This window comes from Ornithorhynchus anatinus, chromosome X2 (genome assembly GCF_004115215.2).
Source record: "Ornithorhynchus anatinus isolate Pmale09 chromosome X2, mOrnAna1.pri.v4, whole genome shotgun sequence".
In the NCBI taxonomy this organism is placed as follows: Eukaryota; Metazoa; Chordata; class Mammalia; order Monotremata; family Ornithorhynchidae; genus Ornithorhynchus; species Ornithorhynchus anatinus.
The window spans coordinates 1-23073 of record NC_041750.1 but is presented as its reverse complement, the minus strand read 5'-3'; the positions used below and the strand labels follow the sequence as shown (position 1 = coordinate 23073).

At 57.0% G+C, this 23073-nt stretch overlaps 2 protein-coding genes across 2 annotated transcripts; both read left to right on the top strand.

The window, feature by feature from the left end:
- Nucleotides 1-227: 227 nt before the first annotated feature.
- On the top strand, nucleotides 228-14631 carry EPHX2 (epoxide hydrolase 2). Its single transcript, XM_029053089.1, has 19 exons — nucleotides 228-366; nucleotides 2735-2819; nucleotides 3455-3614; nucleotides 4102-4292; nucleotides 4726-4848; nucleotides 5032-5106; nucleotides 5512-5607; nucleotides 5781-5859; nucleotides 6557-6591; nucleotides 7153-7179; nucleotides 8460-8545; nucleotides 10052-10163; nucleotides 10974-11048; nucleotides 11558-11591; nucleotides 11980-12082; nucleotides 12421-12490; nucleotides 13214-13294; nucleotides 13573-13631; nucleotides 13880-14631. The coding sequence occupies exons 1-19, from the start codon at nucleotides 266-268 to the stop codon at nucleotides 13947-13949; spliced, it is 1662 nt and encodes a 553-aa protein (XP_028908922.1). The 5' UTR covers nucleotides 228-265; the 3' UTR covers nucleotides 13950-14631.
- Nucleotides 14632-14810: 179 nt separating this feature from the next.
- Nucleotides 14811-23051, top strand: LOC100093190 (the record flags this gene model as incomplete). The annotated part of the gene is made up of 7 exons (XM_029052789.1): nucleotides 14811-15005; nucleotides 16172-16313; nucleotides 19291-19649; nucleotides 19932-20039; nucleotides 20493-20618; nucleotides 22133-22227; nucleotides 22836-23051. Coding segments are annotated over exons 1-7 (1241 nt in total), but the record flags the coding sequence as incomplete, so codon positions are not given.
- Nucleotides 23052-23073: the final 22 nt, after the last annotated feature.

Sequence of the window (23073 nt, the reverse complement as noted above, 5' to 3'; positions counted from 1 at the left end):
GTCGTGAGTGGACGGGGCCTGCAGGGGGGGGGTCGTGAGTGGACGGGGCCTGCGCGGGGGGTCATGAGTGGACGGGGCCTGCGGGGAATGTGGCCTGGGGGGGGGGGTCATGGGTGGACGGGGCCCGCGGGGGGCGGGGTCACGAGTGGCCGGGGCCTGCTGGGGGCGGGTCCCGCGGAGGCGGGCCTGAGTGGGCGGGTCGGCGCTCATGGGTAAAGCCGCGGCCGCCCCCACCCACCCCCTCCGACCTCTCCCGCCTGCCGCCATGGCGCTCCGGGCCGCTCTGTTTGAGCTGGGCGGCGTCCTGGTGGGTCCGTCTCCACGGGAGGTTTTCAGTCGGACCGAGGAGGCCCTGTCCTTGCCCAGGTAGGGAGGAGCCCCGCCGCCTGCCCCCACCCTCCTTCGTCCCTCCCCGGCTCTTCGGCCCCTTTGTAGGGCAAAGGTCGCCCGGCCGCCCGGCCGCCCGGCCGACCCCTTCCTCCGCTCTAAAGGCTTTGGCGGGGAGCGGGGAGGGAAAACGAATTCTATCCGGAGCCCCGCTCCAGCTGAGCGGTGGTGGAAAGAGCCCGGGTTTAGGAGTCAGAGGTCATGAGTTCTAATCCCGACTCCGCCACTTGTCAGCCGGGTGACCTTGGGCAAACCACTTCACTTCTCGGTGCCTCAGTTCCCTCATCTGTCAAATGGGGATGAAGACTGGGAGCCTCACGTGGGACCACCCGATGACCCTCTATCTCCCCCAGAGCTTGGAACGGTGCCCGGCACATAGTAAGCGCTTAACCAATACCAACATCATCATCATCATCATCATCAAGGGGCAGAAAGAGCGCAGGGGAGGTCCCGTCCTGCCCCGGCCGGGTAGAAACTCGCCCTCGGTAATAATAATAATGATGATGATGGCATTGGTTAAGCGCTTACTATGTGCAAAGCACTGTTCTAAGCGCTGGGGAGGATACCAGGTGATCAGGTTGTCCCACGTGGGGCTCACGATCTTAATCCCCATTTTACAGATGAGGTAGCTGAGGCACACAGAAGTGAAGTGACTCGCCCAAAGTCACACAGATGACGAGTGGCGGAGCCGGGATCTGAATCCATGACCCCTGATGCCCGGGCTCTTTCCACCACCGGGCCGAGCCGCTCTCGTTAGCCCGCGGTAAGCGGGGACACAGACAACGAAACGAGTAGACAGGCATCGATAGCATCAATATAAATAGAATTAGAGGTATATGCACATCATTAATAAAATAAAAAGAATAGTAAATATGTACATGTATACACAAGTGGGGTGGGGAAGGGGTAGAGCAGAGAGAGGGAGTTGGGGAGATGGGGATGGGAGGAGGGAGCAGAGGAAAAGGGAGGGCCCAGTCTAGGAAGGCCTCCTGGTGGAGGTGAGCTCTCAGTAGGGCTTTGAAGAAGGAGAGAGAATTAGTTTGGCGGATGTGAGGGGGGAGGGCATTCCAGGTCAGAGGTAGGACGTGGGCCGGGGGTCGACGGCGGCACGTGGAAGTGCCGAAGGTCTGGTTGGGGGAATAATAATAATAATAATTAGGGTGTTAAGCGCTTATTTTGTGCCAGGCACTGTACTAAGTGCAGGGGTGGATACAAGCAGATCAGGTTGATCACAGTCCCTGTCCCACACGGGGCTCACAGTCTCAAACCCAATGTTATAGATGAGGGAACTGAGGCACAGAGAATGATGTTGGTATTTGTTAAGCGCTTACTATGTGCCAAGCTCTGTTCTAAGCGCTGGGGGTAGATACAGGGTAATCAGGTTGTCCCACGTGAGGCTCACAGTCTTAATCCCCATTTGACAGATGAGGTAACTGAGGCACAGAGAAGTGAAGTGACTTGCCCACAGTCACACAGCCGACAAGTGGCAGAGCCGGGATACGAACCCATGACCTCTGACTCCCAAGCCTGTGCTATTTCAAGTGACTTGCCCAAGATCACACAGCAGACAGGTGGCAGAGAAGTGTAAGGTGGGAAATGAGAGATTAATCAAGGAAGGACTCCTGGAGGAGATGTGATTTTTGAAGAGTCTTGAAGATGGGGAGAACAGAAGCCCGGCAGAGGTAAAGGGAGAGGGAGTTCCAGGCAGGAGAGAGAGTGTGAGCAAGAGGTTGGCATTGAGAAAGATGAGAGCAAGCACTGTCGGTAGGCAGACTGGAGAGGAGGAATGTATGAGTTGGAATGTAGTGGGAGAGGGTTGAGGTTAGGAGCAGAGAGAGAGCTGATTTGGTATCTTAAAGCTGAGGGTGAGGATTTTCTGTATGATGTGGAGGGGAATGGGTTATCATTGGGGGTTTTTGAGGAGCGGGGAGACGTGTTCACAACGATGCTCTAGAAAGATGAGGGAACGGTGGGCAGGTTAGTTGGCGGCAGCAGATTAAATTTGGACTGGAGAGAGGAGAAGTTGGAAGCAGGGAGGGGGTCTCACTGGCTGTCCTCTCTAGACTGTGTTGCTTCCTCTAATCAGTGATTGATTTTAGCTTCAGCCTTCGCTGCTAGATTTCAGGGCCCTTGAAGGCAGGGAGGCCTGAGGAGGAACGGCCCACTGGATTGTTATGTCCTGCCAGTGCAGCAGTTGGAAGCCTCTTCTCCTGAAACGGATTAAGTTCCCCTACCTTCCCACGAGATGGGTCTGCAGCTGCAGGCTGGCTACGGTCCCAAGTTTAAAATGGGGAATAATCACTGCCGCTCATGTCTGTCTGTCTGTCTGTCTGCCTGCCTCATCTAGTGGATTCTTCAGGAAGGTGACCACCCAGGGGGGCCAGGAGGGGCCCTTTGCCCGCCTGCTGAGAGGAGAATTCACAGTTGGACAAGTGAGTGCATGGCCCTGGCCCTTCCCACACTGGCTCTCACACAGCCCCCACCCTCTAGTCCTCCTTCTCCCACTTTTCCCTCTCAGGAATGGCTGAAGAGCTACAAAGAGCAGTTAAGTCTTCTGTTGGGCTGGTCGTCTTGACTCGACTAAGGACCAGCCCCTGCCCCATGTCCCTTCCCCTCCCGGACTCAGTTCTGGCCTAGACCTGGGCAAGCGTGTTGGTGGAGGAGGGAAATGAGCACCCTGGGATCCTGAGGACTGGCTGGTTTCTCTCCATCATTCCCCATCCAGAGGATGCTGAGGTCTTGGCAACTCTCCAGCCTGGGATTTCTGGATTCACCAGGACAGCTCTGGGTTCCCCAGGACCTTCAGTCCAGGGGTGACCAGACTTCCGTGTCCAGAGTAGACAGCCTCCTGGATCTGCAGGGCCTACTTGTGGGGACGTTCAGCCTCTCTCCCTCCTGGAGTCCTTTAGGCAGGTGGGGCAGTCCAGTGGTTAAACCGGATGCCAGCTCCCTTGGGCCATGATCTTGTCCCTGGCGGGAGGTCTCAGTGAGTCTTATTCCTGGATGCCAACTCTCTCCCCCGCCTCTGCTGGGCACCGCCAACTTCTGGGCACTGCCCCCGTTTCAGGCGGTGCCTCTCCTGGACGAGGCCTGTAGAGACATCTCCGCAGCCGCCGGTCTCCAGCTACCGACTCCGTTCTCCATCCGTCGGGTGTTTGACGAGATGGGCTCTGGGGCAGAGATCAACATCCCCATGCTGCAGGCTGCCATTGCCCTCAGGAACAGGGGTGAGTGATTGCCCCCCTTTGCCCTCCTTCAGCCTGCATTGGGACTAAGTAGGTGCTGGGGGAAAGGGGTTCAGTTAGCAGTGAGAGGGTAGTTAGTGGCAGAGACTAGGGGTGGGGGGATTAGCGTCAGCGACACTAGTGTCAGTCAACGGCACGGCCCCTGCCTTCAGGGGGTGATATTGGGTGACCTCTGGGAGGCTGGTCTGTACTAGAAACTAGGACGAGTCTGTCTTTGAGGTAGAAATCTTTACTTAGAATCCACACCCCAATTGTACTCTCCCAGGTGTCCGGCACAGCACCACAGGTGTCCAGTAAACATTTCCGATTAACCGATACGATCGGTCCTGCCTTAGCTGATCAGACCAGTCCTCCTCCCTTTCTCAGTCCCGGGTTCATAGGACTGGGCAGCCGGTGAGCGCCGGGAACCTTGACCGACTGACCATGTCCGGGAGGGGCCGCCCGGGCTGTGACTGAGTTTCTGGCCCAGGGTGGAAGACCGGCATCCTGTCCAACACGTGGGTGGACGACAGCCCCCAGCGTGGCCAGTGGGCGGAGATCTCGTGTGCCCTGGCCAAGCACTTTGACCTACGGGTGGAGTCTTGCCATGTGGGCGTGGCCAAGCCGGACCCAGGCATCTACTTGTTGGCGCTGGAGGCGCTGGGCGTGAGGCCCCACGAGGTGCGGGGCGGAAACACCACGGCCGGTCCTGGTGGCTCGGTGCAGCTGTGCCCCAGGGAACGGGGGCGTGGGCGGGCAGGATCCAACGTGTCCTGGGGTGGCGGGGAAGAGAAGAGCTCGCTGGCTAGGGTGTTTGTTCTGTAATAGTCTCCCCCAGGGCTTGCCTTTAGGGGCTGTTAGGCAGTCCTGGGGAAGGTCCGGGATCGGGGGCTGCTGAGGCAGTAGACGCTGCCCTGTCCCCGGCCCCCAAACCGGGAGGTTTGTTCTGAGTTCAAGTCCGGTTCTGTGACATCCGAATGGGGTGGGGGCATTACGGATAGTGGTCTGATCCTAGGCGAAGAGTGTCATGGGGCCTCCCTCAGCCATTCCCCCATTCTGTGTGTCGCCCCTAACCTGTCACCCTGCCCCCTTCACACACGCATACATGTATCAGGCTGTTTGTTTGGATGACACCGAAGCCAATCTGCGGGCAGCCCTCGAACTAGGACTGGTCACCGTCCAGGCCCGGGACACAGCTGCAGCCCTGGAGAAATTGGAACAGGTCACGGGGATGCAGGTATCAAGGGGTTAAGACTTGACACCGACTGCCGTCTTCCTTGCAGGGCATTTGTGCCTAGTTGGGAAGGTGGTGGTGGTGGTGTGGCCTGGACCCTGCTGCCTGCACTGGGGGTTGGTTCTGGGACCCCTGGGGCTCCCCTGATCTTCAGTCCCACCCCCATCGTTCTGCTCCTTGTTCCAGCCACTTGGCCCCAAAGAAATCCTGCTCACTGCCTGCAGGCCGGACAGCGTTGCTCACGGACAAGTCTCGGTCAAGGTCTGGAGGGCTTAGTGTCCACGGGCCTCCTTGGGGCAGGATCTGACAGTCTGGCCCGCTGGGCCTGGAGCCTGCAACCCCCCACGAGGGTCTGGAGATCCCCAAGGGGCTGATCTGGTGCCGGGGGCTGGGCGGGGGAGGGGCGTGGTGGGGGGTGGTCTACACCTCTCCATAGGGTGCTGGGGGGATGCTGCGTTCCCACACCTAGGTATTGTCACACCCCCTGCTCACACCCACCTGGCCCCCTCCCCCCCCATGGCCAGAAACCTCCTTCCCTGCTGTCCCCACAGCCCTGCTATTGACTGGAACTGGTGCTGGAGCACATGGACCACTCCAGTCATGCCCCCCCCTCCCCTTCACCCTCTTTCTCTTGCCCCTTGGTGCTCACCCCCTTTGCCCATCCAGCCTGGAGTCCAACTGCACTTCGTGGAAGCGGGAACAGGCCCTGCTGTCTGTCTCTGCCATGGCTTCCCTGAGAGCTGGTTCTCCTGGAGGTACCAGGTGAGGGGGTTGGGGTCAGGAGCCGGGGAGCAGGCTCCTAGATCCAAACTCCCGTCGAGCCATACACCGAGGACTCGCGGCCCATCCCCTTCCTTTCATCCCTCCTCCCACCTCCTCCGGGTCCTATCCTCCATCTCCCGGTCCATCCTATAGTTGTCTCTCTGTCCCTGCAGATCCCGGCTCTGGCTGATGCAGGGTTCCGGGTCATAGCTCTGGACATGAAGGGTTACGGGGACTCCTCGGCCCCCCAAGGTGAGCGAGTCTCCCTGCTCCCCTCCTCCCCCCACCATCTCTGTCTCCTCAATTGGGCGGTGGGTAGGGAACAGGGGTGGGTGGAATAAAAGGCTTCTCCCTTCCTCTGCATTGGGAACCCCCAGACCCCTGGCTGACGGGGACCAGAATGGGCATGAGGGATGGTCCCGAGGAGGCCCTCAGACACTCGTCCTCCCATAGACCTTCCCCAGAGCCTGTATCTCCTGCCCAGTCAGCCCCAGGAGTACAGTCTGAGTGCATGCAGGTCTGCCCCTTTTTCCTTTCTTTTTTTTTTATGGTATTTATTAAGCATTTACTATGCACCAGGCACTCTGCTATAGAATTAGGGTGGATACAAGCAAATCGGGTTGAACACTGTTCCTGTGCCATATGGGGCTCACAGTCTCAATCCCCATTTTACAGATGAGGGAATTGAGGCACAGAAAAGTGAAATGACTCGCCCAAAGTCACACAGCCGACAAGTGGTGGATTAGAACCCAGATCCTTCTGTCTCCCAGGCCTGTGCTTTATCCACTAGACCATGCTGCTTCTCCCCTCTCTCCAACCCTGGTGGAGGTACCTGTGTCCATCTACCCCAACTCCTGCCCCCTCCACTCCTTTGGGTCTGTTTATTTAGCATGTGAACAGGGGCTGGGGTAGGATTGTGGGGAATCTCACCTGCTCCCTATTTCTCCAGCCATTGAAGAGTATTCCCAAGAGGAGATGTGCAAGGTAGGCAGCAGAGATCTTCCTTTTGTCACTGAATTACCGGGAGTGGGGCTGCACCCCAGAGTGAGGAGTCCAGTCCCCCGCCAGCTGAAGCTGCTGGCCGTGGGGACTGCCTGAGGTCCAGCAGAACGTGGGTGGCCATCAAAGTGTGGCTAGTAGTGGTGTGGATTCCCTGTACCCCGAGTGGGCTTGAACAGATCCTGACCAGTGTCTAGGGCGGGTTTGGGGGTTGTGGGGATGGAGGGGAGTCAATGCTCAAGGTGGGAAGAGCTTGCTCCCTTTATTCATCCCCCCTTCCCACAGCACTTACGTACATATTTGTAATTTATTTATATTAATATCCATCTCCCCCTCTAGACTGTAAACTCATTGTGGGTGGGGAATGCATACGTCATTGTTATATTGTACCTCCCAAGCGCTTAGTACAGTACGTTAAATGCAGTGAATGCTCAAAAAATACAATTGACTCACTGACTGATTGATGCCCTAGGGAGGCCTGCAGGAGGGGAGGGCAGTAGATACTGGAGGGTGGGGTCTGAATCCTGATGCCCTTCTCTTTGGCAGGAGGCGGTGACTTTCCTGGACAAACTGGTAAGGACCCCCAGAAGGAGCTGGTTTGGGCGGGGTTGATTCTGGATCCTGCGTTATAGTTCTGCTCCTTTCCCCCTCCCCAATCCTACCATTAGGCTCCCCAAGTTGAGGGTGCTTCCCCAATACTTTTTCCACCTTCCCCTACCCTTTTTTTCCTTCAGTTCTTTTTTCCCTTTTCCCTCTACTTCTTTAGTCCTATATCCAGTTGTTGACAAGCTGGAACTAGGGAAAGGGTTAAGATTGGATCAGGTCAGGGTCAGGGCCCATGTCGGGGTCCTGGGTGGAACTCAATCACTAGGAAGACGGCTCTCAGGGCACCAGTCGTGACCCTGGCATCTGTTGATCTGTGAACCTTCGACTCCTGAGATTTGACCTGTGAACACGATTCCTGAAGCCTGGTCATCTGGAAGGGGCTGCTTGGTCCCGGTCCCTTGACCCTGCCCTGCCTGGGCACTGCTGCCAGTTAGAGAGGCTTGGGTTTGCTGGGCGGAGGAGTTGGCATATTACTCAGTGCTGGGTTCCTGTTGTGGGTAGAGCACTGTGTCCAATGCCCGCTGTGTTGCTGAAGGGGCAGATCCAAGTGGTGAAAGATGCAATCTCTGCCCTGGGGATTTAGAGTCTGAAGTACACAGTGGCCTAGTTGGACAAATATCCCAAAGTTAGAGTGGAGGAATGCATCTCTATCGTAGGTTGCAAGGACTCAATCAAGCAGAAATAGGTGAAAACACCCAGGATTGTGAGGTGTCATATGGGATGATCAGACTGGGCCGGGGGGAGGGGAGTTGAGGGGAATATCAGCCAGGGAAGGCCTATAGGAAGAGGTGACATTTTAGGGAGGTTTGGAGATGGGGAGAGCAGTGGTCCTTGGAAGTGAAGGAGGAGGGAGCGTCAGCAGGAGGGGTGGGAGACAGAAGAGTTGAGAGTGAGGCAGCTGGGAGGTGAGTTGGGGAGTAGCGGGATGAGATGTGGAAGAGGCCAGAGGGAGCCTGAATCTAATTCTGCCTTTGTTTACTTTCCCCGCCTCACCTCACCTCTCTCCTCTATCCGAGGCTAATAGGGACACCTTCCAGATGGTTCTGCTTCATCCCCTTCCCCCCACCCCCCAAAGGTCTTAGGCTGCTGGAACCCAGACAAGGTCATCGTCATCAGGCCTTGTCTGGTTTCCTCACCACCTCCTCCCCTTCTCTTCCTTCTCCTCCCACCCCGAGAGCTGTGTATTTCCAGTTGCTCCTGCCATCCCCGCCTTCTCTGCCCTCTCCACCCTCTCCATCTTCTTCTAGGGCATTTCCCAGGCAGTGTTCATTGGCCATGACTGGGGCGGCATGTTTGTGTGGAACATGGCTCTCTTTTATCCGGAGCGTGTGCGGTGAGTGACATTTGGAGGCTCTCCTCTTCCATACCTGGCTGTTCCCAAGGCCAGTTGAGCACAAGTTGATGGGGGAAGGGCACTGTTCTGGACACCTGCTGTGGACAGAGCCCTGTCTTGGGTCCTTAGGAGTATACAGGATAAGAGAAAAATTCCCTGCCTTTAGGAGTTTGCAGTCTAATGGGGAAGTGAGGCAGCCGTAAACCATTTACATATGATGGGACAAAGCTTGATGGCGACACCAGGAGGTAAAACATGGTCATACCAAGAGCCTGGGAAAACCAGTCTAAGAATCAATGAGAAAATATGGGAAAATTCAATACAATACTTGAGTTGTTATTTATGTAAGTGGAAAAGGTAACCGTTGAGATGACCTGATCAGTGAGGTGCGATTAATCAGGAAAGGTCTCTTGGAAGAGGTGGGTAGTTGGAAGCCTTTGAAGGGGGAGAGCTGTGGGCTGGGGTTGGGAGTGTTGAAGGGGGTAGGGGGTACAGGGAAGGGGGTGAGTCAGTGGGCCAGAATGGGAGAATTGGGAAAGAGGGAGCTGGGTAGAAGATTAGTAGGAAGGAGCAAAGAGTGTGAACTGTAGAGTATAAGGTGAAGGGAGTCAATTTGCTAGGAGGAGAGAGCGGAGGGAGTCTTGGAGCTGCTGGTCAGGAGTTTGGGTTGGATATAGAGGAAAGTGGATAGGTAGCTGAAGGAGGAGCTTGAGGGATGGAGAGGTGGGTTGTCATGGTGCCTTAGAAGGATGATCAAAGCAGCAGTGTGGTAATAACCTGAAGCGGGGAAGAGTCTGGGAAGGCACAGAACAGGCTGATGCAGCCAAAGAGCTGGGCTACAGCGAGTGCCTGGTCCAGGGCCCTGTGCCCGGGGCATGACTTCCTGGCTGGCGAGGGAGCAGGGGTACATCTGGGAAATATTGCGGAGGCAGAATTGGCGGCCTTGACCACCGGTGGCACGTGACTGTCGAAGGACAGCGAAGAGTTGAGCGTGCCCGCGAGGTTGGTGGCGTAATCTACGGGAGGGTGCCGAGGGTGGATGAGGACTTGGGTTTCGGACCTGTTGAGTTTTCTGTGGCGACGGAACATCTGTGTTGCGGTATCCTGGAGGTGCGAGGTTGGGATTGGAGGTGGATCTGAGCAGGCACAAGACAGCTTTGTTCCTATGTCTGCTGCCACAGTATCCATCTTCCTGTAAGAAGGGTTGCTTTGGGGGCTACTGGGCTGGGCCAGGGGATGGGGCAGGAGTGAGCAGATCTGGGGCTTATGAGGGGCAGAATGATGGGAAAAGTGCCTGTGCCTCCTTTCCTCTCCTCCACCTCCCCTCCTGGCCAAACCTCTGATTTTTCCCCTTCACCTTCAATCTCCCTTCCCCTCCCATCTTTTCTCCTCTCCTTACAACTGTAGCGCTAGTCAGCGAGCCTATCTGTGGGAGGTGGTACTAACATACGTACGTATGTGTGTGTGTGTGTATGTGTGTATGCTGAAGTCCATATTCATGCTTAGGGCTGTGGCCAGTCTGAACACACCCTTCATGCCAGCAGACCCCTCAGTGCCTGCAATGGAGAGGATTCGGGCGCTGCCCGTATGTGACTACCAGCTGTACTTTCAGGAGCCGGTAAGCAGGGGTGTCGGGGGCTTACATACCAGCCCTTGGGCATTCACCTGCCTATGTCTGGGCTTGGTGGTCTCTGGATTTGCTTTGGGCTGGTTCTCTGCTGGGCAGTGAGGTTCCAGGGAGAAGTGGGGGGTCCGCCTCAGGAGTGTGGGAAATCCTACATCCCATTTGTGTAGCTGAGACAAGCTGGGCCAGCCAGGGGAGGGTGGAGGGAGAAGAGATGAACTCAGGTGGGATGAGCTGTGCCAGTGGGGAATGGGCAGAGGGAGGGGAGATGGATGCAGGTGGGATGAGAGAAGGGAAGCGGGGGAAGAGAGGAGGGAGGGGAGATGGATGAAGGGCTGTGCCCAGCTGGAGGAGGGCAGAGGGAGGGGAGATGGAAGTAGGTGATATGGCAGGGCCCTCGAGGAAGAAATCTGTTTGAATGCAGTGGGTGAGCAATGAGAGACTAGAATCAGATAAGCCTTCTGATCTTGACCTTTATTCTGGGGTCACTTGGCTAAGAGAAGGGTGAGAGACTACAATTAGTGGGGCAGGCAGATCCAGAATCACTCCTCCCTACCCCACTCCTCAACATGTGCCCCGAATTGCTGTAGCTGGGATAGGAGTAGCCGGTCTGTGCCCCTGCCCCTCACCCCTCTTGATGAAAGCCTGGTGGAGGAGGAAGGTGGTCCCTCACTCTAGTACTTTGGACTGGTCAGAGTTTCTGCCCCCACCTTCCCCTTCTGCCATTGGCTTCCCTCTGATAGCTGCCCCCACCGGCCCCCTCGGCACCCCTACTGGAAGCTCATCTGATCCCTTTCGGACTAGGGGGTGGCCGAAGCAGAGCTGGAAGCCAACCTGAGCCGAACTCTGAAACTCTTAATCCGAGCCAGCGATGAAAAGGTGTGGACTTGGGGGTCGGGGATGGGGTGGATTGTGGTTGGATTGATGAGGAGATAAGCGTAGGGTCAGGAGAGTCGGGGACTGAGTCGGGGAGGCACGCTGGACCTAGGTCTGATCAGGATCCTCATGATGGAGACCCCCTCCTTGGGCTTGGTGGTTTCTGACTTTGCTTTGGGCCGGTTCTCTGCCGGGCAGTGAGGTTCCAGGGGGAAGTGGGAGGTCTGCTTCTGGTGTTTGGGAAAACCTACATCACATTTATGTAGCTGGGACAAGCTGGGTCCAGCTAGGGGAGAGTGGAGGGAGAGGAGATGGACTCAGGTGAGATGAATTGTGCCAGTGGGGGAGGGGAGTTGGATGCAGGTGGGTTGGGCTGTGCTCGCCCCCCCTTCCCCCCCCCCCCCCCCCCGGCCCCAATTCCCCAGGACAGTAGGAGTCCCTCTGCCTGGGATCCCCCGACCTGGAGATGAGAAGGTCAGGGCTACAGTAAAGACCATTTCTGTCATTTGCAGAACTTCTTCACGTCCTTTGAAGTTCGGAAGAGAGGTGAGGAGGTTCAGGGCAGGGGGCTAACGGCAGGGGACTCACGGCAAGAGGCAAGGGTCTGCCATATCCCTGGACGCACCCTGGTCCACTTTGCCCTGCTGTTCAATGGGTGACCAGGCCAGATCTGTGTGTTAGACCTGAAGGGTCTCCCCACTCTCCTCTGGGGATTGAATCTGCTGTCCACACAGCACCCTCTATCTCCTCTCCGATCCCGCCAGGGGGCAGGGGCCCAGGCTTGGGGGAGGGGTTGGGACCGAGACCTAGAGTGTGTGAACCAGACTGGGTTATCCAGCGCAGCCTTGAGCTGGGATCCAAAGCTGGGACTTTCAAGTTGGGGCCCCGGGCCTGTGACCACCATGGGGTGAGACTTGAAACACGCTTTCTGCAGGCGGGCTATTGGTGGGGATGCCCGAGTTTTCCCCGACCAGCCGTATCCTGAAGGAGGAGGATTTGCGTTTCTATGTGCAGCAGTTTGAGAAATCTGGCTTCAGGTACTGGACCTGGCACAGAAGGGAGCTTGGCCCAGCCTCTGACAGAGCTGGGAGCTTACACCCCCACACCTTGTCCCCAATGTCATGCCCCACTCCAGGGAACATAAAAGGAAATGGGACTTATGGCTTTTCCCCAGCCGGCAGCTGTTTCTGGCACTAGGGGAGTGGCCTCCTCCCATAGGTTTTGTGGTTCCCCTCCTGGAGGTGTCCTGGCCTCCTCCTATGGGTTATGTGGTCTCTCCCTATGGGTGTTGTGGTGCCCCCTCAGAAGGTGTCCTAGCCCCCTTCTCGTGAGTGCCCTGGGACCCCTTCCAGAGGTGTCCTGGTCCCACCCCCAGGGGCCCGCTGAACTGGTACAGGAACATGGAGAGGAATTGGCGCTGGTCGTGCACTGCAGTTGGCCGGAAGGTGAGTGAAGAAGCTCCCGGGATAGGATGGGATAGGAGTAGATGGGTCCTGATGCCACAGTTAGGAGCAGTTATCCCCAAGATCGTGGCAGAGGGGAAGAGTGCTCAGACCTCTTCTTCGCCAGGTCATCCCGGAGGTGGAATCCCCCATGGAGAGGCCACCTGTCCAGCTTGGCACCCTCAGCCCTGCACCTTCAGTTGCTGTCACTGGGTAGTGGGGAGGGGTTGCGCCTCCTGGGATTGTGTACCAGGGGCTAAGGGTTGTCATTCAGTCAATCAATCAATCAATCAATCAATCGTATCGATTGAGTGCTTACTGTCTGTAAAACACTGGGTAGCCAGTTATAGCCAGGGAAAGTACAGTACAACAGAGTTGGTAAACGTGTTCTCTGCCCACAATGAGCTTACACTCTAGATTTATTTTTACATTAAGATAAATATATTTTGGGTATGTGCATAAATTTTGTGGGGCTGAGGGAGGGGTGGAAAAGGGAAAATATCCATATGCAGAGGTGACCCAGAAGGGAGCAGGAGAAGAAGGAATGAGGGTTCTATCAGGAAAGGTTTCTAGGAGGAGATGTTGGGACATGGGACTCTGCCCTGGAATCTGGGGTCCAGGTGCGCCCCTGGAGTTTGTGGGGCATTCCCTTAGATGGTGCCACCTGAAACACTCCCCCCACCCCGGGATTCGCCCCTCTGACCTTCTGTGGCGGCCTCTCTTCAGATCATGGTTCCGGCGCTGATGATCACGGCTGGGAAGGACCCAATTCTGACCCCGCAAACGTCCCGGCACATGGAGGACTGGGTGAGGAGCTGGGGCTCTGGGGAGAGGTGGGAGCAGGTCTGGTTTGTGTGTCTGCAGCCCAGCTGGGAATCCTCCCAGGCCGGTGCAGGGGGAGGGGGTCTGCATAGAGGGCCCGCTCTCCCGGGCCCATTTGGTGGGTTGAGCTTTAGGCAGGGGAGGTGGAAGTCAGCGATGGGAAACTGTCCCCCAGGCCCCCCGGTCCCCCCCCCGACGTTCCCCCCACCCCCTACCCCCCGGCCTCCGGCCTATCCCTCACTGCCCTTGTTGCTTGGTTCCAGGTCCCTCAACTGAAGAGGGGCCACATTGAGGAGTGTGGACACTGGACACAGATGGAGAGGTAGGCAGACGGATGCTTCCCGGAGGCTCATCTTCACCCTATGACCGCCAGCGGAACCCAGAAATCCCCCCTCCCCCAGTTCCCACCCCTTCTCGCCAGAGCATCTGCATCCCCGGCTTCCACCATGTGCCTGCGGCCCCCCATCTGGACCCTGTCTTTTCCCCCTTGCCCTGCAGCAAGCCCTCTGGAGCCCCCTTAACTAACTCTCCCCCCTCCCGCCCTCCTGGCCGGGCGTGGGACTCTTTCAGACCGACTGAGCTGAACCAGATCCTCATCAAGTGGCTGAAGGAACTTCCTGCCGGTGTCTCCAAGCTGTGAGGCTGCTGTGGGCACAGACATCTGGCCAGCAACTCAGCCTTCCCAGCCGAGCGTCACACCAGCCCCTCTCTCCCCACAGAACTGGCCCTTCGGGGCCCCACCCCCCCACCCCAGGCGAGCTAGGGCCCAGGAACGATGGGCCGATCACGCCTCTAGCCTCACTCTGACCCTGTCCCCACCCAGCCCCTGCCCCTCTCTGCCCCCAATCCATGCTTGCTAACTCCGGTGCTGAGCCTCTCTTAAAATAAATGGCACAGACAAGGAAGGCCTCACTTTGGGGATCCCAGCAGAGCCGGGGCCGTGGCCGGTGCTAGGGGGACCTCTTTTCTGAGCTAAACGGCCCCAGGGTTAGAGTGCTGCGAGGGGGTGGAGTAGAAAGCACTGAGGTGGGGGTCACTCTGTGATGGGATAGTGTGGGGAAGGGGGCTGTCCAGGTGCATCCAGGCCAGGCCCTCCCTAAGCTTTTCACGGTGGTTTTAGCCCTATGCTGGACGATCACAGAGGTCAAGGTCATTCACCAACCCAGTAACTCACCCTCCATCCGTCCATCAATCAATAACAACTTTGATAAGCACCCGAAGCCCCAGCTGCCCTCACCACTCCCAGACTCTACAGTTCTTGCTGAACTGTGTCTTTGTTGGCTTTATCCTGCTCACCTTGTCTTGGGCCTTGTAACTCTGAATCTGTGTCATTAATTGGTAACGGAGTGATAGGTTGATTCAAGGCTCTCCATTGGCATGGGATCCTGACTGCCTGCCTGAGCCCTGTGTTCAGAACATTGCTTGACTCTACCCCTTGTGAGTGCAAAATGTGTGTGGGGCACCTAGCTGGAAGTTGGAGAGGCCCCAGGGCATTGTGGGAATGGTCCTGTTTAAGTGTGCTCAGATCTGGTCAGGGTCACAGGGGAACAAGACGGAAGTCTGGCCCAAACAACTGGATGAGAGCAGTGGCTCCACCCTCATGGCTGAAATCCACGGTTTCCCATCCCATTGCTCCATCAGCTGGAACCTGAGGCTCCCATCCCATCACTCCATCAGCAGGAACCCGAGATCTCCTGTCCCACCATTCAGGTGGCAGTTGGGGTTCCCCTCCCCATCACTCTGTCAGTGGGAATTCAGGGTCCCTCATCCCATTGTTCCACTACTTGAACCTGGGGTCGCCCCATCACTTTGCCCCTACAGTTGGAAGCTGGGACCCCAGAGTTGGAACCCCGGGGTCCCCAGGCATGTGGCCTTGTGGAGGAGACCCAGACGCTCAGAGGTTTTGGTGTCCAGTCTGGCCCAGTTTGGGAGTCTTTATTGTTGGGTTTTTTTTTAAATGGTATTTGCTAAGTGCTTAGTATGTTCCAGGCACTGTTCTAAGCTCGGGGGTAGATACAACGTAATGAGGTTTGACACAGTCCCTGTCCCACATGGTGCTCACATTCTTAATCCCCATTTTACAGATGAGGAAAATGAGGCCACTTTCTCTGACTTGCCCAAGGTCACACAGCAGACAAGTGATGGAGTTGGGATTAGAACCCAGGTTGTGCTGACTCTCGGGCCCGGGCTCTATCCCTTTGGCCACACTGCTTTCCCTTAGGAGCATGATCTGACCTGAGCCGATCGGGTCTCATGACCGCCTCCCTCCAGGAAGGCTCAAGTTCGGGCCTTAGGTCCAGGTGGGGCTGAGGGGCTCCGTGCAGAAATGGACACTTTCAGCTTGGCTACCCCTTGTCCAACAGCAGCTGGACCCTCTCCCCGGCGACCCCGCAGGCCGGTTCCTGCTGAGTTTCTGGATCAGAGGGCGCCGGGTCCAGCCTGGCCCCACTCCTACAGTTCTCTTAGCAATGGGCGTCCAATGAGGGGGCACTGTCTCATCATTCCTACCCCACCCTCCACCCCAAAATCCTTGGCCCTCTCCTCCTTCCCCTCGGTCCTCTCCCCGACCCCTCTGGCTGGCTCCCTCTCCCCACAAACACCCTCACCGTTGCCGTTGGCCCAGGAGGACTCCAGGCCCCAGCCTGTCCATCTTGCTGATGCATGGGACTCACTAACGAGCCGTTACTAATTGACGCTCACAGCCCAGACTTTGCTCCAGGCAGGCTGCGGGGGACTGGGAATCTGGCGCTGCCCACTGACCCGTGACCTTCGCTCCCTTGGAGGAGGTGATGAGCTTCTCAGGGGCACCCCCGCACACCCTGGACCCCTGACATCTCCCTCTTTGTTCCCCTGTGGCCACAGGGGATAGTCCTTCCCCTGGCCCTCCTCTTCTCCCACACCCTCCACTTCCCTTGGAGAATCTTTTACTCCATCTCAGCATCCGAGGGGGAGCTCATCTTCATCTTTGTCATCGTGGTCTTCATCATCACTACCAGGATTGACTGTGCCTGCTCTACTGTATGCAGCAGAGCACTGAACTAGGCGCCTACGGTCTCCATAGGACTGTACTGGGATCCTGTGTGCAGAGATGGCGGAACCGGGCTCCTGCTGTGAGCGTGGCGCCATGCTGGGCGTTTGCCGGATGCCCGAGGCATCTGGCCGTCGGTAGGATTTGCGTGTGTTTGAGTTGCAGTAGCAGTGATGGTGTGGGTGGAGCCAGTCCTGTCTCCTGGCTCTCCTATGGTCCTCAACCACCCCAGAAGACCGATGTTCGGGATGACTGTGGAGCACGAGCCTGCGCAATCCTGCTCCCTGAGGGGCCACGGGCCTGCAACGACCAGTCCGGACCCTGTCCCTGTCATGGAGGGGCTCGCGGGCTAGTGCGGAGCTCAGGATAGGAGTCAGTGGGGTAGGGGGTACCGGGCAGTTCCCGGGCAGGCACCGCAAGCCCTGAGCAGTCGTAGAACCCAGGGCAGTGTTTCTCGGCCCAGTCGCTTTTTCTTCCCCTAATTAAACTTGCTCCTGCCGCTGCCCCCTGCCAGGTTCGACACTAGTGTTTGAGGGGGCTAGGGCTAGGGTCTTCTGCCTCTCAGACTCCTCTCCCTCCCCTCCTCCATCATGATCCTCTTGGTCGCCGGCCAGAGAATGACATGCCCCCTCCCCCAGAAGCCTGCCCCTTGGCTAATAATAATAACAATAATAATTATGGTATTTGATAAGTGTTTATTATGTGCAAAGCACTGTTCTAAGCACTGGGGTAAATAAAAGTTAATCAGATTGGACACAGTCCCTATCCCTCATTGGGCTCAGGCTCTTAATCCCCATCTTTTTACAAATGAGGTAACTGAGGCACAGAGAAGTTAAATGACTTGTCCACGGTCACCCAGCAGACAAATAGTGGATCTGGGATTATTCATTCATTCATTCAATAGTATTTATTGAGCACTTACTATGTGCAGAGCACTGTACTAAGCACTTGGAATGAACAAGTCGGCAACAGATAGAGACAGTCCCTGCCGTTTGACGGGTTTATGGTCTAATGGGGGGAGACAGACAAGAACAATGGCAATAAATAGAGTCGAGGGGAAGAACATCTCGTAAAAACAATGGCAACTAAATAGAATCGAGGCGATGTACATTTCATTAACAAAATAAAAGGGTAATAAATATATACAGTTGAGCAGACGAGTACAGTGCTGAGGGGAAGGGAGAGGGGGAGGAGCAGAGGGAAATGGGGGGAAAAGAGGGTTAAGCTGCGGAGAGGTGAAGGGGGGTGGTAGAGGGAGTAGAGGGAGAAGAGGAGCTCAGTCTGGGAAGGCCTCTCGGAGGAGGTGAGCTTTAAGTAGGGTTTCGAAGAGGGGAAGAGAATCAGTTTGGCGGAGGTGAGGAGGGAGGGCGTTCCGGGACCGCGGGAGGACGCGGCCCGGGGATCGACGGCGGGATAGGCGAGACCGAGGGACGGTGAGGAGGTGGGCGGCAGAGGAGCGGAGCGTGCGGGGTGGGCGGTAGAAAGAGAGAAGGGAGGAGAGGTAGGAAGGGGCGAGGTGATGGAGAGCCTCGAAGCCTAGAGTGAGGAGTTTCTGTTTGGAGCGGAGGTCGATAGGCGACCACTGGAGTTGTTTAAGAAGGGGAGTGACATGCCCAGATCGTTTCTGCAGGAAGATGAGCCGGGCGGCGGAGTGAAGAATAGACTGGAGCGGGGCGAGAGAGGAGGAAGGGAGATCAGAGAGAAGGCTGACACGGTAGTCTAGTCGGGATATAATGAGAGCCCGTAGCAGTAAGGTAGCCGTTTGGGTGGAGAGGAAAGGGCGGATTAGAACCCATGACCTTCTGACTCCCAGGCCCGTGCTCTTCGTGCACTATACCGTGCTGCTGCTACTCCGGCACTCGGAGAACGACCCTCCCTACTGACACCCTTCATGTTGCAGTGCTGATCAGAAGCGCGCCCCCCCCCTCCCCCGCCCACTCCTCACCCCTGACCCTTTCCCTGAGAGCTCCACCTCCTCTCCTTCCTGAGCCAGGGGTGGGGGTGGGGAGCACAATCCCTTTGAAAGAAGACTCTCCCCTTCCACACACCCACCCCTTTAGCAATTTATTATCAGTTATTATTATGGTACTTGTTAAGCGCTTACTATGTGCTAAGCATCATTCTTAGTGCTGGGGATGATGCAAATTAATCAGGTTGGACACAGTCCCTGTCCCACATGGGGCTCACACTCTTATCCTCATTTTACAGATGAGATAACTGAGGCACAGAGGAGTTAATGATAATAATGATAATGGTATTTATTCAGCTCTTACTATGTGCCGAGCATGGTTCAAAGCTCTGGGGATGATACAAGGCAGTTTGTCCCACGTGGGGCTCATAGTCTTAATCCCCATTTTACAGATGAGGTCACTGAGGCACAAATAAATTAAGTGACTTACCCAAGGTCACACAGCAGACAAGTGACAGACCTGGAATCAGAACCCACATCCTCTAAGTCCCCAGCCAGTGCTCTTGCCACTAGGCTATGCTGCTTCTAAACACTCACGAGCACTCCCCACCTCTACTCACACAAATACAGCAGGCACACACCTACTCACAAGCACCCACCTGCACACACACACCCCCTCTCTCGCACACATTCGCTCACACGCACCTACACAGGCCACACGAGTGTATGTTCCCATGCAGCCTTTCCCACACCATAATCGTGTGTTCTGCCCCTTTCCTTCCCTCTCCTGGCCCTGTTTCCACCTCTCTTACTCCCCCTTGTCTCCTCCCTTGCTTCCCTCCCTGTGCCCTGCTCCCTACCCCCACCAGCCTCCATTCCTTCCCCTACTTCCCTCCCTGCACCCCTGCCCCTTGCCCTCACCAGCCTCTGCCCTGTCCAGCCCCCTAGTCTAACTGCGGCCTTGAGAGGGTCAGACACTCGGGCTCCAAGGAGCCCCTCCTCGGGGACCCTGCCTCTCTCTCCGAGGGATTGTCTGTTGTCCAGGGTTGACCGGGCCGGGGTCGGGGCTGGGGTCGGAGTGGGGGCTGCAGCTGGTTATCCATTACCCTAACCCCAACGACTCCTCCTGCCCTTCCCCAGGGCTGACTCAGCAGGGAGCTCCTGGTTTAAAACTGCCCTCAAAGTCCTCCAGCGTCCTGGTGCCTCCCCCAGCTTCACCCAGTCCGCACCTCTCACCTCCAGGATCCGCACCGTGGCAGCGTAGGAATCTCCGGGACCCACGGCCCCCAGGACCTGCAGCCTCCAGGACTCACAGCTTTCAGAAACTTCAGCGCCAGAATTTCTGGGGCTCGCAGGCCTGCAGCTTCACGGCCCAGCAGCACCGGGCACTAACACCTGCCATGGTAGGGTCCGAGGGGGTCCCAGCCCCCCGGGGCTTCCCCAGGCAGGAAACTGACCTCTGGTGGGGGGATTGGGACAGGGGGTGGGGGCAGGGGGACAGGGGCAGTGGCAGCTCCCAACTTGGGTGCGAGTGGATCCTGTCCCTACCTTGGCCAAGGCCCAGAGGCCTGGAGGATTTGGACCCGCCGTCCCTCTCAGACTGACCCCCGCCTCAAGGGCCGAGGTGGAGTGGGGATGTGGCTCCCACTGGGCTCCTCAAGTTCCCGAACCTCCATCTGTGCCAGGCCCAGGCCCACGGCCACGGAGGGGTCCAGTTCCAGAACTGGGCCAGAACCTACGGCTGCTGCCCAGAACTCTTCTTCCAGCCCACATCTGCCGAGGAGATAAGGGAGGTGAGGATGCCCTTTGGGTGGAGTGCTATCTGACTCAGAGGCTGGGAAATCACTCAGTTGGTCCGGCCCTGGTGGTCCTGCCCACGTCCTGGGGTCCAGGTTTGGGGGAGAGTCCCCCGCTCCAGGTGGACCTGCCCACGGGGATGGGCTCTACGATGCTTCCTCTGCACTCCCTCTTCTCACCTTCCTCCTCCCTCTCCCCTTCCCCACCACACACCCCAGCCCAGGGGAGGCCACCTCAACTCTGAGGCTCCTTAGGGCCCCAGCTCACCCTGGCTGGACCCTGGGCTTATATGGGCAGGGACTCAGATCCCTCATGCTGGTCTCTTCTGGTCTCCTAGTGGGCAGCAAAACCTCACCTGTGGAGGAAGGGGATGGGGGCACTGGGCCGAGGCTGGGAGGAGGCCGGGCAAATGCTGGGTAGAGGCTGAGTGGGGCCTGGGGTCTCTGCAGATTTTGGAATTGGCTCGGCAGCGCAACAAGAAGGTGAAGGTGGTGGGAGGGGGCCACTCCCCCTCGGACATTGCCTGTACCGACGGTTTCATGATCCAGATGGGGAAGATGAATCGTGTTCTCAAGGTGGTGGCTGGGAGAATGTGGTGGGAGGTGTCTGGGTGGGGAGAAGGGGGGCGATGGGACCCAGGGGCTGCGGCACAGGGCATCTGAAGGGTGGCGGTGAGGAAAGCCAAAGGCTGCAGCAGAGGTGGGGGACAAGGGGACCCGGAAGATGCGGTGGGGGGCCACTGAGGGATGGGGGGACAATAGAGGCCTGGGACAGTGGCTGTAGGGCCTCAGGGATCAGAATGCCCTCCCCTGCCTCTGCTCGTCCCTCGCAACCTGGGGAATAGTGGAGGAAGGGTCTGCCCGGAGCAGCTCTCACAGAAGGGACCGTGGTCCCGTGAATGGCAAGTCAGGGAAGGTGCAGGGTGAGGGGTGATGGGAGAGACAGTGAGAAAGGGGCAGGGCAGTCTTAAGGGGGAAGGGGTAGGGGGGAACTGGAGGGTATGATGATAAGACCTAGGGCCAGGAGTGCGGATGGTGAGAAACCTAGGGGAGCAGGATGACCACAGCTGTGGAGGGAAGAGGCTGAGACCCCTGAGCCAGTGTTGCATCCCCAACCCACCTCCATAGGATGTCCAATGGGCCCAGGGAATCAAGGAGTCTGGGGGTTTCTTGGACTACCTTGGGTCTCCATTCTGACCCCGATCTCCCTCTCCCAGCCACAGCGGGGTCGAGGGTGATGACAAGAGGAGAGAGGACATGATTCTCAGTGAGGGAGAAAGGTAGATGGAGCTGAATGATCTAATGAATGGAGTTCAGGTCAAGGAGTTAAGTTCTCTGGCACAAATTGTCTTTACAGGATCTGTCCCTTGCATGTCTCAGTTTCCCCTAGCTGTTGAAGGACAACTGTGTGACGCTGGCATCTCTTGGCAGGGATGGAAGGGGGATGAGGTTGACCTCAGATCAGAATGCCTTAAAGGAATCTCCAGTCTGCCATTTGCCTGCGTGTGATCTTGGACAAGTCACTTAAATTCACCGTTTCCTTATGTTTCTGCTGTTTCCTCATGTGAAAAAATGAGGATTATGAATCTGGGCTCCCTCCTACTTAGACTTTGAGCTCCATGTGGGTCAGTGATTGAGTCTGACTTGATTACTGTGTATCCACCCTAGTGCTTGGTATAGTGATTGATGTAAAGTGAGCACTTAATGAACACCACAGTCATTATTAATGATTCTGTTCAGTGCTCCGCATCGGTCTCTGCTCGGCTGCTAGGACCTGAGGGCCAACCACAGTCTTCCTCAGGCCTGTTCTTCTGGTCCAGGACCAGGCACCCTGGGGAGTGACAGGTCAGATTGAGCAGACATTGGGCCAGGTCAGACTATGACCCGGGGTCCTAGCACCGGCAGTGAAGTCAAGCCAAAGGAGAGTCTCTTGATTCCTGTGACAACCGTGGCCCCGCCTATTCACCCAGGCCCAGGCCCTTAATTAGTATGGGGATCCCAGGTCTGGGACAGGGTCCGCCTAGGCTTGGGAGGGGTGGATCTCTGAGGCTGGGCTGGGGTCTTTATACTCGGGGGTGGGGGGCCGGCAGGTGGACAAGGAGAAGAGTCAGGTCACTGTGGAAGCTGGGATTCTTCTGTCGGACCTGAACACGGAGCTGGACAAGCATGGCCTGGCCCTTTCCAAGTAAGTTCTTCCTCCTCCACCCTGCTCCGTCCCCGGAGTCTGCTCCCCACCTGTGGTCCAGAGTCTCCTGGGGCTTTTTCTCCCCTCCTCCTCCTGTGGGTCTTCCCGTGCCCAGTGTAGGCAGGAAGGAATTATTTCATATTAATGAGTGGCAGGATGACTTCACTGCCCGGAATGGCTCCGGCCCAAGGGGTGGCGATGGCTGGGGCTCCTGGGATTCCCAGTGTGGTGTAGACACTCTCTAGGGACGGTCTCCCAACACTGATGTAGGCCTGCTCCTCGGGGGAACTCTCACTATGGCGTAAACAGGTTCTCTGGTTGCTGTTGTTTTTTTTTTGTTCTGTCCTGATGTAGACACACTCTCTGGGGACCCCAAATCATTCTTTCAGTTGTATTTACTGAGTGCAAAGGTCTGTACTGAGCCCTGGGGAGAATACAATCGGGACAAACACAGGTTCCCCATCCTCGTGGAATTTATAGCCTAACGGGGAGACAGGCAGACAGAAGGAATCTACAAATAGTGGGAGCAGGAGGAAGAACTAGGAAATGTGCCAGCTCCCAATCTCTCCGCGAACTAACCAGTCTTTCTGCCCCGTCCCCACGGTCAGCCTGGGGGCCGTGTCCGAGGTGGCCGCAGCTGGAGTCATCGGGACCGGAACCCATAACACGGGAATCCAGCATGGCATTTTGGCCACTCAGGTGAGATTCCTCCAGATCTCCATCCGGCCACACCAGCTGGATGGGAGAAGAGGGGGAGGGGAGAGGTGGGCTGCCACTCTCAATCTTCCCCCCTTCAAAGCCCTACTGAAAGTGCACCTCCTCCAGTGGGCTTTCCCATTCAGTCAT